Source organism: Mauremys reevesii, linkage group 1 (assembly GCF_016161935.1).
Source record: "Mauremys reevesii isolate NIE-2019 linkage group 1, ASM1616193v1, whole genome shotgun sequence".
Lineage (NCBI taxonomy): Eukaryota > Metazoa > Chordata > Testudines > Geoemydidae > Mauremys > Mauremys reevesii.
In genome coordinates, this window is record NC_052623.1 from 167,908,965 (window position 1) to 167,923,258 (window position 14,294).

The window sequence follows — 14,294 nt, forward strand, 5'->3', positions numbered from 1 at the left end:
GGCAGGAGAGGCCTAGGAGACCCTGGGGAGGAAGAGGACGCTGCAGAGGAGGGAGGGAAGAGCTCAGGGGGGGGGACTGAAAGAGGGGAAGCAGAGAGGGGAGGAAAGGGTGACACTGACTGTGCTGCGGAAGTTGGGTGGGTGGACTGGGGAAATGGGAAATGGACGAAAAAAAAGGGAAAAGGATCCAAAAGAATGGGGGGGATCCGAAAAATGGGACCAAGGTCCCAAAGGGGGGAAAGAAAAGAAGAAATGGGACGAGCCTGCCCGGTTCGGAGCCTCAGAGCCTTGCCGCGGGCGATGCCGGGGGCGGCCACGCTGGAGACGGGCGACCTGCAGCTGCGTTGGGGCGCGGCGCGCGGCCGGGCTGGCTGCGCGCGCGGTCGCCGGGCGCGCTGCGGCGCGCGCGCGCGCGATGCGGCGGCTGGCGCTGGCGGCGCGGCCGCTTCATCCGGCGGCGCGGCTTCAGGCGACGCGACCGTCTGAGGGATCGGGAACGGAGGGCGCACCTCCGGTCAGGAGGGGGATCCACAGAGAGGTACAAGCCTGCAGCGCCAGGGCGCAGGATAGCAGCCGCCAGCCGCCTCGGCCGCAGCGCGGCGCGCAGCGCCATAGAGCGCGAGGCTCAGGTCCGCGCTCCTCCCCTCGGGCCCTCCTCAGCCCTGACTGAAACTCTGCCGAGATGATGGGTGAGCCTCCTGCCATCTCGCCAGGAAGCCAGGGCGCAGACTCATGAGGAGCGCAGGATGGTCAGCATGCCAAAGGCATGGCCTGGCGAGTGGGGGTCACCGGGCGACCCGAAGCGTGGAGGTCCCCGGCGCCGGGGCCCTGTGGTCGGCCCGCCTGCTCGTGGTTGCTCCTTCCGTTGGTGCGCGCAGCGTGTCGGCAGGGGGGGTCGGTAGGTTGGGAACTCCGGAGGTCGTTGACCGGGGAGGGGACAGGGCGACGCTGAGCCGCAGGCTGTAGGCTAGGAATGCAGGGGCGCTGCATTTTTTGGAGTTGCCAGGGTTTCGAGAGCGTAGTTGCATTTTGCCGAATTGTCGGCATTTCCGCCCACACCATTGGTCCTCCTCGCCACAGCGCATCACCGCCGCCTCGGCCCGGGTCCACGCTCCGCCACGGGCTGGCCCCCGGGCGCCACGCCCGGGGCCAGTCGGCCCGGGAGGCGCGGCACAAGGTCAATGAGGGCCCGAGTGTGGGGCGGCCCGCGCGCGCTTGCCGGGCCCGGAGGGCCACCGGGCTGGTGGCTGGACCTCCTGCCTGCGCCTGGCGTGGCGGGGGGCGCGGAGCTGGACGTGTTTGGCGAGAGGAGGGAGGGGCGCGGGCGGTCGGGGAGCGCTCGGGGGCGTCGGATCCCCGGTCGGCGCGCGAGGGCCCTGTGGTGCCCCGGGTCGCCGAGGAAAGGGCCCCCCCCCCCCTGAAAGGTGGAGTCCGGATGGGTCGCCACTGCATGGTGGCATGGCTGGGCGGGTTGCAACTGCTGCTGCTGGTCGCTGCGCTGGCGGGTCTGGCCACCCGGGCGATGGCGGAGGGGGGGACGGTGGAGCGAGGCCGGAGGCCGCCGCCGGGACCGGAGGAGGAATGACCGCGACGGGGGCGACGGTGCGCGCGCCAAGCGCCGGCGGATCGGCGGGCGCGCTCGGCGCCGGCTCGACCCCCGGCGCGCCGCCGGCCCGGGGGGACCGCCGGCGGCGCGTGCCGCCGCGGGCCCGGGGGGCTGGCTCGGCGGCGGGCGGTGCCGGGCGGCGGGCGTGGCGACCCGGTGCCGTCGGCGACGTACGCACCGTGTGGTGACCTGGACCGGGGACCGGGACCGACCGACCCGGTACGGGATGGTGCCGTGCCGGGGCGCTGGATGCGCGGGGAGTCGAGATGAGGCGGCGATGAGGGCGTCGGATCCGATGCACGGCGGGCGGCGCGAGCGCGGCGACCGGATCGGGACGGGGCGGGCGCGCCGCGGCGCACGATCGCCGATCGGGTCCGCGGGGCCGTCGGCCCCAGTCGTCTGATGGCGTCGTCCGGCCGGCCGTGGCGCGGGCCCTGCCGTGCGCGTGGACACGCGGCGGAGAGGGCGAGGCGGACGCGCACCGCTCTACGGCACGCGCGCTCCACTCTCACGGCAGGGCGCGGAGCGGCGCGGCGGGCGCGGGCGCGGGCGGGCGGCCGGAGTCGAGGCCGCGGGCGCGCGCGAGGCCCAGGCAGCCGCGGCGCCGCCTCCGGCCGCGCGCGCGCGCTTTTGCCACTGCGCTGCCAAGCTGCTGCGAGCGGAAAGCGCAGCGAAGCGGCGCGCCGGCTCTTCTTCGGGTTGGCCGGGCGCGCGGTGCCCCGGAACGTCGCGCCGCAGGTGCCGGTGCTGCGGTGCCACCGTGCCGCGGCCGCGGTGCGGCGGGGGTGCCGGGGGTGAGGGGAGGGGCGCTAAGGAGCTGAGGATGCTTCGTGTCTCGCCTGAGCCGCTTGAAAGAGCGCAGCAGATAGCGAGCTTGTCGCGCACGCGTCGGTCGCCAGGCAGGTCAGGCAGGCAAGGCAAGAGGGCAAGGATCACCAACCGCATAGGCGCTTGGCGCGGCGCCGGGGGGCCTTGGGCATGGGCGGGCCGAGGGTGGAAGGGGGAGGGGGGGGGAGAAAGACCTAACCCACCTTACTACTAAACTACTAACTAAAAACTAACTAAACTAAACACTAAACTAACAACTAACTATGTACAAGGAAAAGGAGAAGGGAGGAGGAGGGAGGAGGAGGAGCACTCACACCTTCACCAACTGGCCAGAAGAAGGGTAAGAAGAGGAGCGGACGGGGCGGGGCGGTATATATATATTTAGCGCCATGCATGGCGGCGCCACTCGGCCCGGCAGCGGCCGCGGGCTTAGAAAAAAAGTTGAGAGAGCGCACGGCGGGCGCGCGCCACCTAACTGGAATGCATTGGAGCAATCACTCGAAGAAGAACTTGAAGTTCATTTGAACAACTTGAAGGTATAAGACAATAATTGTATCACGAGTTAAATAAACAGACTGAAGGCATAGATCTCCCCAGGAAAGAGATATGGTCATCATTAAGTTAACAAGAAACACCCTTGGGCTATTACTCTTTTATTCTGAAACTTGAAATTAAATATTCACAATGTAATATTTACCCCTCACCCCCAAATGGCTGCAATTGCTGTATGTTATTGCTATTATTTGTATTACAGTAACTTCCAGAGTCACCAATCATGATCATTGTGCTGGGTGCTACACAAAAATAAGGGGACAGTCCCTGCCCTGATGAACTTACAGGTCCTGGACAAAAGTCCATCAATTACAATGGGCTCTAGGATCAGGCCCTAAATACAGACAGAACAGTAAATTGTTAAAAATAATAGTTAGCAACATTTTATCCCTTTCTTTCTATTCATTCTCACCATCGCTACCCCTTCCCATCCATACAGAACCTTAGCAAGGCAAACGACAGTATATCTTTTCTTTCAGATCAGAATTTGGAGGAAGAGGCTAGGATCCTCCGAATGTAAAATAATTATGAATCATGTTGGCTTATGGAAAAGGAAGGGTTTTAGGGGAACAGAGACAAAGAGAAAAGGTCTGATCCTGGTACCACTGAAATCTATGGCAAGTGGGGTTGATTGGGGTTTTTCTTTTAAGCAACTAGTGAAGCAAAGGGTTTACAATTGCCAGTTAAAGGACAGAGGTATCTGCATATTCACAATATTTAATAAGAAATAATCATATAATTATGGAAATCCATGCTCTCTGATTGGTTAATGAGTATCAGCCAATGCACAGATATTCAGACACATGTATAGCTGAGAAAGAAACGAAGGATTAGGTAAACTGGATGCCTGGAATGAGAGAGTGTGCAACTATTCCTCTGGAAAGCCTTTCTTTGGCCTCCTGTGACAGCAGGGCCCTCTGACTTGGGGGGATTCTAGAATTGTAAAGGAGAATCTCAGATTTCATTTACAAAAGGAAAAGTTCCTGCCCCCTTTCTTTGCAAAGGGGGCTTTGAAAACAAAAATGGATATAAATCAATCACTAGAGATGAATGGAACAAGCAGCGGAGCTCTACTTCTGCAACAGGAATCTGGCGGAGACATAACTATTCCACACATGCACACACCCTTTTAATGCAAAGTGAGTCAGTTATGTTTGGGATGTAACCCCAATAACAACATGGCCAGATCTAACCACAGTCTTTACGTCAGTACAGCATAGTGGTGAAATCACAACCAACTCCTGTCCACTATGTCTCAAGGAGGTGGATGCAGTACAAAATTATTTCACAGGCTTGCCCCAAAATGCTAAGGCTCTGCATAATTGGGGAAAAATAATTATATTTCAATACTTATACAGCATCTGTGCACTCTGATTGGCTAAGACAATCCCATTTTGCCTCTTCCCTTCTTCTGAGCTTACTGGCTAACTTCAGATGTAAGAATAGCCCTACTGGGTCAGACCAAAGGTCCATCTAGCCCGGTATCCTGTCTTACGACAGTGGCCAGTGCCAGGTGCCCCAGAGGGCATGAAGAGAACAAGTGATCGTCAAGTGATCCATCCCCTGTCACCCATTCCCAGCTTCTGGCAAACAGAGGCTAGGTACACCATCCCTGCTGTACCATCAACTTAGTACAAACAGCTGATACTGTGCATCCTCCAGTGGGAGGCAATATCAAAAGGGGTTGTAGACTCCAGTGATCAAATAGGTCTTCTCCAGCTCTAACTTCTGTGACCCTATGTTGTCCATTAAAGAATGTTTTTACACGCCTGTTAAAAAAAACCATTGCCCAGCTACAGTCAATGTATTGTAGAAATAAAATTTAGAACTCTATTCAAAACAAATATTCTTTAACCCTTCTGGTGGTGGTGATGATAGTAGTGGTAGAGTAAATTGGCTGACAGCATTTTAACCACCATGTCATCAGACCCACTTATCTGAACTCTGGTAGCCAGATGGCATTAGCCCTCCCACAAGCGCGACAAAAGGAAATCTGAAGAACATCTTTGTTCTCACCTGTTTACCTGATATTCACCAGGACTACAGAAGCATGATTTGGACAATTCCAATGGACATAAGGAGGGAGCCCACCTACTGACAGACAGAAGGGGTGCAAAATTCCATCATGCTTTTGCCTACCCCTCATTGTTTCCTCACCATTCTGCTTCATTAAGCAATGCTAAAATCTTCCTTTATGGACATTTTTAACGATTTTGGAAGGTTTAATCAAGCAGCCACAGCTGAATGAGCAATGGTACTCTCCTCTAGAGGCAAACAGGCCAAACAGCTGTGTTCCAGGGAAGAATATTGCTCATTATCATTATTTGATATACCTTTCATTTATAAAGTACTGAAAGCATACAAGACATGGTCCATGCCTTGAACAGCTTGAATAGGGTATATGCTTTCTTAACTGGCCACATACATCCATCTACTGGTAGAACATGGTCCGCTCCCAAAATAGTTGAAATTTTGCATTAGGGGAAAAAAGATCTGGGAACAATAGGTTTAAAGGGCCAGCCTGCAAAATAAGCCTGCATGGGCTAATCTCTTCCTGCCAGAACAAGTCACAGACATCATGTGCCTCCTTCACTTGCTCACACCCAATGCTTGAGAGGTGGTAGAGTCTTATTGATACAGATTTTTCCACAACAGTCATGTTAATTTTTGTTAAAATTCTTAAGTGTAAATGAGAGTCAGAGACTGGCCTTATGAAACTCAACAGCACACATTTCTAGTACATCACTGTCAACCCTCATTCTGCAGCTACAAAGGCCTTCCTGAATGTTTTGTGGTTTTTTACACTATCTTACTGGGGAAGAAAGGAACACTTCCTTCAATCTTGTAACAAGGAGTTGAAGGGTAAAGGCTGGTTAGGCACTCAAGGGGGAACAGGAAACCTACTAAAACTTTTCAAAAATATAACTGTAAATTATTTCTTCCCAAAATTTGCCATGGGAATAAAATCCCATGTGCACCTAAAAATATGAATTGGCAGCTTTCCATTGACTTCTGGCCATTATTTAGAGCATTGCAGGGCTCTATAAATCATATCACTAATCCAAAACCAAATATTGCCCATCATGGGCCTCTGACCAGTGTATGCGAATGACAAGGAAATACGGGGAACTCATCTTGCACTCGAATACCATCACTGATTTGAAACAGGAAAGTGCAGCCCAGTTCAACTTTATACTTTCTTCAGCAACAAGAGTGAGCTTCTCAATTAACAGTCTTGAAATTTTCTATGAATGTCAACTACAAAAGTTTACTGTACAACAGAGCAAGAGGTAACTTTCACAGGGTGACACGTTTGAATCCCTACTAAGGTCCCAAACAGTCCTCAATGGAGTTAGGAGAACCATATTCCAAAAACTCAGAAACAGACATAGTAGTAAACTTGTTACTTAATTATTTCCTTTCAGGACAAAGCTCTCTCTATCATCTTCCTTTCCTGGCTTTACTTTCTCACCAAACGAAGGGGAACTGACTCAGAGTCTCTCCTGGGGAAGAGATCAGGATCCAGAATGACCACAGAGCTGTGTGACTTTGAGGAGCAGTCCAGTATAAATAATCCTGCATGTGGTTGTGAGGAATGTGGTCTTTTCATGTGGAGCCTTTTACCTCCGTCACTGGTCTGAATCCAGTTCAGTTTAGTAGTTACCAAAAGACATTACCATCTCACCACCAAGGAATTATGTTGACCTGTGAGTTGGAGGTGCTAGTCTAATACTCTGTGGGCACAAACCAGAACCCTTGACAGTCTGAGCACAGAGGTTAAAAAGTGAATGGACTATCAGGGCTGAACTTCCTTCTCACCACTAGCTACGGCTGCTGCAGGGTCAGAGTTTAAGCCAACTGAAGGGGCATGAAGGGCAAGGAAGAGGAGTGAATGGAAACCTCATATTAGCAATCATCCCAAAGTTATTGTTCTGTAGCTAGGATAAATAGAGGCTTTCAGTATCCCATATTGTCAAACCAATGCCTTCCACAGGCATTAGATTCACAAACTTTACTATAGTATTAATTGATAATATAAATTGTACAAATATAAATACAGCAAAACAACAATACTTTTCACCTAATTGTTAATTCAATAATACAGCAGAATGAAAACTGTTCCATAATCTGATTTATACTGTTGTCAACATTGGGTCATTTCATGGCATATGCTAGTTATCACAAGAGGGTTACAAACACATTTATATGGATTTGAGCCAGACTAGTTTTGGTTAGTTTGTGCTGAGCAAAATCAATGCAGCTTTCCTTTAAGGAGTTTCTAAAATAGAATAAAGAGGAATAAAGAAAATGAAAATGATAATTCAGGTGAGGCCTGATGCAAAGTCTGCAAATTTGCTACCTATATCAGTACTTAAATATACAGTCATAGTTATTGTGTTAAACTACACACTTAGGCTACTTTTACTCAAGTAAACAGAAGTTAGAGACTAATCCTTATTCCAAGTAGAAAAATCTCTCTTCTACAACCTGAAAATGCCAAATTAAGTACAATATTCCAGACAACCCATATCCCAGGGATGAAGTCTTGCTGAAGGCAATCACTGTTGAAAATTGTGTTGACAGCTCCATCGAGCATGCTTGGGAAGTCCCTCTCCAACCACTTTCATGATGGAAACTTCTTCCTCAGATAACTAAATGTCTATGAACTGTGCAGAAAAGACTTAAAAGGGGCCATAAACCCAATCTCATCGTTGTCCCTTTGAATGACTGCTCCTTTCCTATATGCAGTGTTGTTGTAGCTTTCCTGTTAGCCAGAAAGAGCAAGAAAAGCTGCTATGCAACATGAGGATTAACCCTTCCTATACATAGAATGGCTTTCAGGAGCCTTGCAGCATGAGGCTAGTGACAGGATTTCCCTCTTTTTCTAAACTGTGGTTAAATACATTAAAAACGTGTTGAATGACTGACAGGCCATGCACCCTTCCTCCTCTGTGTACATGTTAGTGTTACTTCCTCCTAGAGGGGGATTCATATCTGCTGGTTTTGCAGTCCCAGGACAGGGGACTGAAGAAACAAGGACATGGGAGTAATTCATCACAGGAAGCTCTGAATCTCTATGTGGCTGTGGAGCTTGACATTTGTGTCATTTGAGTCACTATGGCAGGCTAAGGTTTCTTCTGGATACGTCTGCTTGCCACCTGAGGCACGTTGCATATACACTAAGAAGAAGCTGCAGAACCAGGCTTGATAGCCTTTTAGGTTTTGTGTGGTTGAGGAGGCTAAAGATCTTTTTAGATGGACTGGATGAATGGAGAAGAGTCAAAAATGGTTTCTGAGGAACAATTCAAAGTCTTTGCTTTCAATGGTGTAATATTAAAGGATCTAATTTAAAAGTTTTTTGCCATTGCAGTCCCTTTGATTTTGTTTTTACTTAATGTAGAAATTTGAAAATCTAGAAAGGTAACAATGGATGTGTAGGACACCTCATTCTGATACTACAATTCCTTTGAAAATAATGTAACTACATAGCAAATAGAATTCCCTTGAATTATTACAGTCTATTGAGTAAACAAATATTATGGATACCTTTTACCTTCATGTGCTTTAACAAACCATAATGGCTCACTTGAACGTCTTGTTCAGGACACATTAGTCTGTGATTTGAGCTATTTAGTGAGTTGATTATTCGCAACAATGGACTGCTTTATAAGCTATTGCTGTGTCAAATGGTACATAGCACTCTTCAGAGCAAGGATTCTTGGCACACTATACACTAATGCGTTTATAGAACAAACTTAGACTCTTCAGTTCATGGCTCATTAACCTTATGAACTTTGGTGCCATTGTGATTTGTCAATCATGCATAATAAGCCAGTGTATCAACATTTATGAAAATTTGTTTTAAAATATTGCCGGCTTGATTTTTTTTAAAAACACTTTAAAAAAAGAGCACACACACACAAAGCAAGCACCAGACACCACTAAATCTACAGAGAAGAGAAAAAAATATTCATTTAAGTACTGTAATTACAAAGATATTGCCCAAATTTGGAGAAAATCCATTTATGGGCTGGTGTTATACAGGCCAATATTGTGTTTAGGACAAATGTTTATAGTAAAGTTGCACATCTTTACACACACACAAACTTATAATGGGAATGTCGAGAAAGACTTCACTAAAGTAACACTGGCATGCATGATTATAGTATGAAAATGTTTGAGTGCTATGCAAAATATTTTCATTAAGTTATGCTGGTGTACAGAGCATTTTTTTTTGCAAACTAGTGAAGGAAATACATTATATTGTACCGTGCTGAATGCACTTCTAGGAGAAGGAAAATCTGTGTAGCAAACTAACAAGCAAATTTTAAGCTTAAATCCTAGTCTTAAAATTAAGCTTGAGAGTCAGTGTGGTAACATACTACAATTGCTCCACTCTCTACTGATAGATGACACTTGGATGTTGATTGATTTCAACGTAGCATTTAGAAAACACGATCAGAAGCCAAGTTTGATCACAATTAATTACAACTTTTCAATTTGAATGTGTCTCAGTATGCAAAGGAAACACCACAAACTTCCCTCGGTATTAAAAGCTGAGTTTCAGGTTATTCATGTATGGTTAATTTGTTACACATACTAATACCACTTGTCAAAATCTGTTTGTACACAGCAAGAAGACGACAAACACATTTTGGTCTAGCTTTTTATACGAAGAATTTAATTATCTATACATGTGACTAATTGTAAAGGCTGTATTACACAGTTGTTAAAGCTGCAGGTTTTATATATTTATATATTTTACATTCATATCAATGAAAATACTGAAGTGCAATTGAATAAGGAGCTTCACTTGTTCTTTGCACCACATGAAAAGGGGGGAGGGGTAAGGAAGGAACTCTACGACACCGCCAGCATGAAATTTAGAAATACATGAACAGAACATGACTAAATGTTAAAGTCATTAGTAGAACGGCTATATTGTGCTTGAGGCATGGTTCTTTCCCCCCCGGTGCAGAGAGCACCAGGCATTTCATTAAGAGCTTATAACTAATGTTTGAAAGACAAACATGGCTTAGGCTACAGCACATCTACTACATAAACTTGACTGTAAGCTCCATTTAATATTAATTTGTATAAATTCCACAGTCTAGTTAAAAAATGTAAACATTGGAAATTAATTGCAGGGAGATATTTCTATACATTCTTTCTTGTCAAGATAATTACTTGTTCAAAAGATGATGTTCCATAGTCATGTAAAAGTAACAATGGTAATAAAACTTCATGTAACAGGTTGAAAAAAAGTCATGTTAATTCTCAAAGACCACATGAATGTAGTATTTTACTGATTTCGGATATGAAAATGCAAAAACCACACAAATCTGAGACAAACAAAACAAAGATGCTTTCTTACTGTAGCTACAAATAATGGTGCAAAATAAAATTAATGCAATAAGGATTACAGCATTATGCAAGGATAGTATCTCTTGCATTGGAAGGAAATTAATTTCTTCAGTCCACAATGTATTACACACTCAACAAGGAACACCTGATACATACAGTATAAGAACTGGAACAAAATACCAATTGGGCATGTGTTAAAGTTCCTTAAACTGATTTAACTCCTTCTGTTCTTTTGTAACAGAAAAAAACAAGACATTGATAACACTGGACAAGTGAACAATAAAAAAAGATAGTCTCAGATTTATGGACATTTGGAACAATTTTAATAGCACATGCAGCATTCCTTGATAGTGGGTCTTTTTGCAAGAACAAAATTGCATTGCAGAAATTTTATTTATTCTTTTCCTTTAGAAGGCTAAAATACACATTTAAAATTATTTGTAAAACTACTGAAAGCACCTGTGCAAAGGTGGAAAAAATTAGTTTGGTAACTATGAAAGCCACAAAAGGACCCACTATCCTGTGTATTTTTTTTTATTTTATTTTTTTTTGTAATTTAGCTTCTATATCTGTAGATAATTAACTCAAACATTGCGATTACATGCAACTAATGTGAAATGAGGTAAACTGCTCTGCAGTGTGTTCTTCTACTCAGAAGGCAGTAGATGATCATGCTGGAAGTCACATGATCAAGGCTGCATCTCCCATCATCCCTCTGGGCAGTGATATGGGATAGTGGGTCTCTTTGAGGACTTTCAAGCCTGAGTGGGGGATGGACAACATATGATTCCTAGAAAAAGGAGGAAAACAACACATAAGCAAAACAAAACAATGAGCAAAATTCAAGCTAGGAAAATGAGTCAGGCATGTAAACAGCATGATGCAAAAATGATAAAAGGGAACGTGCTACAAAAGGGATGGAACTAAAAAAACCAAAACACAAAATAAGGTTTCTTTTACAGAAGGTCTTCAAAGAGACTTTGGCAAATGCAGCAGTGGTCAAGCTTTGAGTTCTGCAAACCATAGCAGAATCATAGCAATGCTGCATGTTACATTTTAAAATACTACATAAGCAGTAACAGTAAGATAGTAAACAAGTCACTTACATTGCTGGCTTGGGTCCATATCTGTCGTCAGTTTCACATAGTTGGATGGGAAGAGACCCACTTGTCCATTCACTTCTCCTTTCCACCAGTCTGGGTCATCCTTGTTCAGGACGTTTATGATCTGGCCTTTATTGAATGCCAGTTCATCGTCATTCTGTGCAGTGTAGTCATACATGCCAATTACTTGGCACACTGTAAGATAAATGAACAAGTCTATGGCATCGATAACATTCCAGTAAAATATCATATTTAAGTGTATTCAAGTTACAATAATGATTACTGTCTGCAATATTTCCCTGGTTAGAAAATACTCAGCAAATAATAAGATGGGTTTACATATCAAGATTGACTTTCTGAAAGTCAAAACTTGTTCTAGGATTAGATATTAGTTTTCTACAGCCATTTAACTTTAGTTTTATAGTTATTCTATCCACAAAAGGTCCTCGGTGGTTTTATGTGGAGACAAAACAATCCCACATGTTCTGGATCTTCTCTAGCATTACAAAGCCTACTCTCTCAGCTAGAACTGGTCAACTGACAAATAAGTGTGGCATACATAACATTTTCGAATCCCCACTTTTACAAATTTAGGGTATGGACTCTTTCTTCAAAGTATTATAACTTATCTTTGAATGGGGAGAAAGCCACCTACTAAACACAGCTCCAGTCAGGAGAAAGCAAGCAATGATATCCCTCTGGTGCCAATGCTGCTAGAGATGTTTAGAATATCAGAAATTAGAGACTGTTGGGAGGGGAGGGAGGGGGAGAGGGGAAAAAATTCAGAAAACTTGTTAGGTCATTTAACCCATCCTCTTGCCAGGGCAAAATTGTTGCCTTCAATACATTTTTCTATTTTCTTACCATGGAACTCAGTATATCTGAGTGGCTCCCAGGACACAATGTGCTCCACACAATCACGATAGAGGGGAAAATTAGAAAATTGGCCCAATTCTCCCAAGCCAGGTAGGGCTGTACTCTCTTTTAAACAAGAGAACAACAACAACTTACTTCCTTATCCTTTCTGCTGTGTTCTATGTTCCAAGCAATGGGGCTTCTGGTATTTTCCCCTCAAAAGATCGTCTGACTGTCTAATAGATCTCAATGTCTGGAAACAGCTCCATGATATTCAGCATTAATTTCCCCATTCTTAATTTCCTGCCAGTACTCCGTGATAGCACTTTTATAACTCAAAATAATTCCTGTTTACTTTTCCAGAGACCTGGAGCCTGTTATGACTCCTTTTAATTATTGCTTTGCCTATCATGCTAAGGAGGAGTCATAACTAATCCAAGCTAATTTCCACATTTGACTATATATGGTGTACACATTTCAGTGCAGAGTTTCTCTAACATTTATAAATTTTTAGCATTCTGTTTCTTAAGCTGAAAAAAGGTAATTTGTCATCCATTGTTATTTGTCCCAACTAATACTGTATCAAGCCAAATAAAGTCTGAATTTGGTCCTATCCCACTACACTTAAGTTTGCTAGTGGAGTTTTGAATATACAGAAGAACCTCAGAGTTATGAACACCAGAGTTATGAACTGTCCAGTCAACCACACACCTCATTTGGAACCAGAAGTACACAATCAGGCAGCAGTAGAGATGAAAAAAAGAAGCAAATACAGTACAATACCATGTTAAATGTAAACTACTAAACTCTGAGGTTCTACTGTACACCATCTCAGATGGAAAACCCTAGGAATGATACCAATTTGCTTGCATTCCTAGCAGTGACAGCAGCTCCAAAACCCACAGATAACTATATAAGTAGACTAAAGTGTATGTACCCCTCATTTCTGTTTAAAAATAAATAAATAAAATAATAATAATAATAATAATATGCAGTTGGCCCAGTGGTTATCTGTAATACATCATCTGATACGTGGGTTAGAATCAGAGTGCAGGTTCTTTATTAGGATAAAGGTTTATTATTATTTAGTTATTTTTATATATGAATTTATTTTTTATTTTTTATTTAAATTTTTTTACTTTAATTGTTATTAAAAATAAAAATTCTATATGTACCTGCACAAGACCTGCTCACCAGTCTGTGTGAAGTGAAGCCTGTGAAAAAAAACTAAAAAAAAACTTGCTAAACATTAATTAACTCTAAAAAAGCCAAAACAGTAGCTGTTATAGTGTATAGAGACCCCCCCCTCTGTAAGTCACTTCATCTTCTCTTTTCTCTGCTTGTTGTTAAAAGAGAACAAAAAATAAATTGGGTACAAAAGTAAAAAAAAAGACAGAAGAAAAGATGAGATAAAGAGAAGATGATGGTGAATGAATGGTTAGGGAATCAGTGCCAGCAGAGAGAGAGTGTGTGAGAAGAAAGAAAGTGTCAAGATCAAGAGATCAACCAGAGATGACTGCAACTGGAATCCACCCACCACACACCTCAAAAAGGAAAAAAAAAAAACATCAACATAACATGGAGCAGCCATCTGCTGATTGATTTAGCAACAGCAGAGCAGAATGAAAACTCTATGAATAAAGAAAAAAAAAAAAATATAACTAAAAACTAAAAAGAAAAAGACTTTGAGTTCTATGTTTCTGATACCAACCTCCAGCATCAGGATGCATGCATCACACAGAGACCTCTCCATCCCCAAGATACCTGGCCAGTAATAACAGCATCTAGGCACATCTAAAACTATAACTAATAAACAGATACAGAACCTGAATGAATGATTGTGTGTTGTGTTGTGTGGTGTGTGTGTGTGTGTGTGTGTGTGTGTGTGTGTGTGTGTGTGTGTGTGTGTGTGTGTGTGTGTGTGTGTGTAAGTAGTAGTAAAAACAACAGAAAAAAAAAAATTTTTTTTTTTTGTTTTGTTATGG

The 14,294-nt window shown here is 44.7% G+C and overlaps 1 protein-coding gene across 6 annotated transcripts in view; it reads right to left on the minus strand.

Annotated features, from left to right (window-relative positions):
• ITSN1 (intersectin 1) overlaps positions 1-14,294 on the minus strand; it is a 200,795-nt gene that overhangs the window by 28,565 nt on the left and 157,936 nt on the right. For 5 of the 6 annotated variants that reach the window (XM_039503244.1, XM_039503261.1, XM_039503254.1 and 2 more), the window contains 2 exons: positions 11,458-11,649; positions 10,895-11,141 (listed from right to left, as the gene is read on the minus strand). In XM_039503244.1, coding sequence (XP_039359178.1) covers positions 11,140-11,141; positions 11,458-11,649 — 194 coding nt within the window. In that variant the 3' untranslated portion in view covers positions 10,895-11,139. Of the gene's footprint in view, positions 1-10,894; positions 11,142-11,457; positions 11,650-14,294 lie in introns of those variants that run through there. The other variant, XM_039503267.1, reaches the window with a different exon arrangement.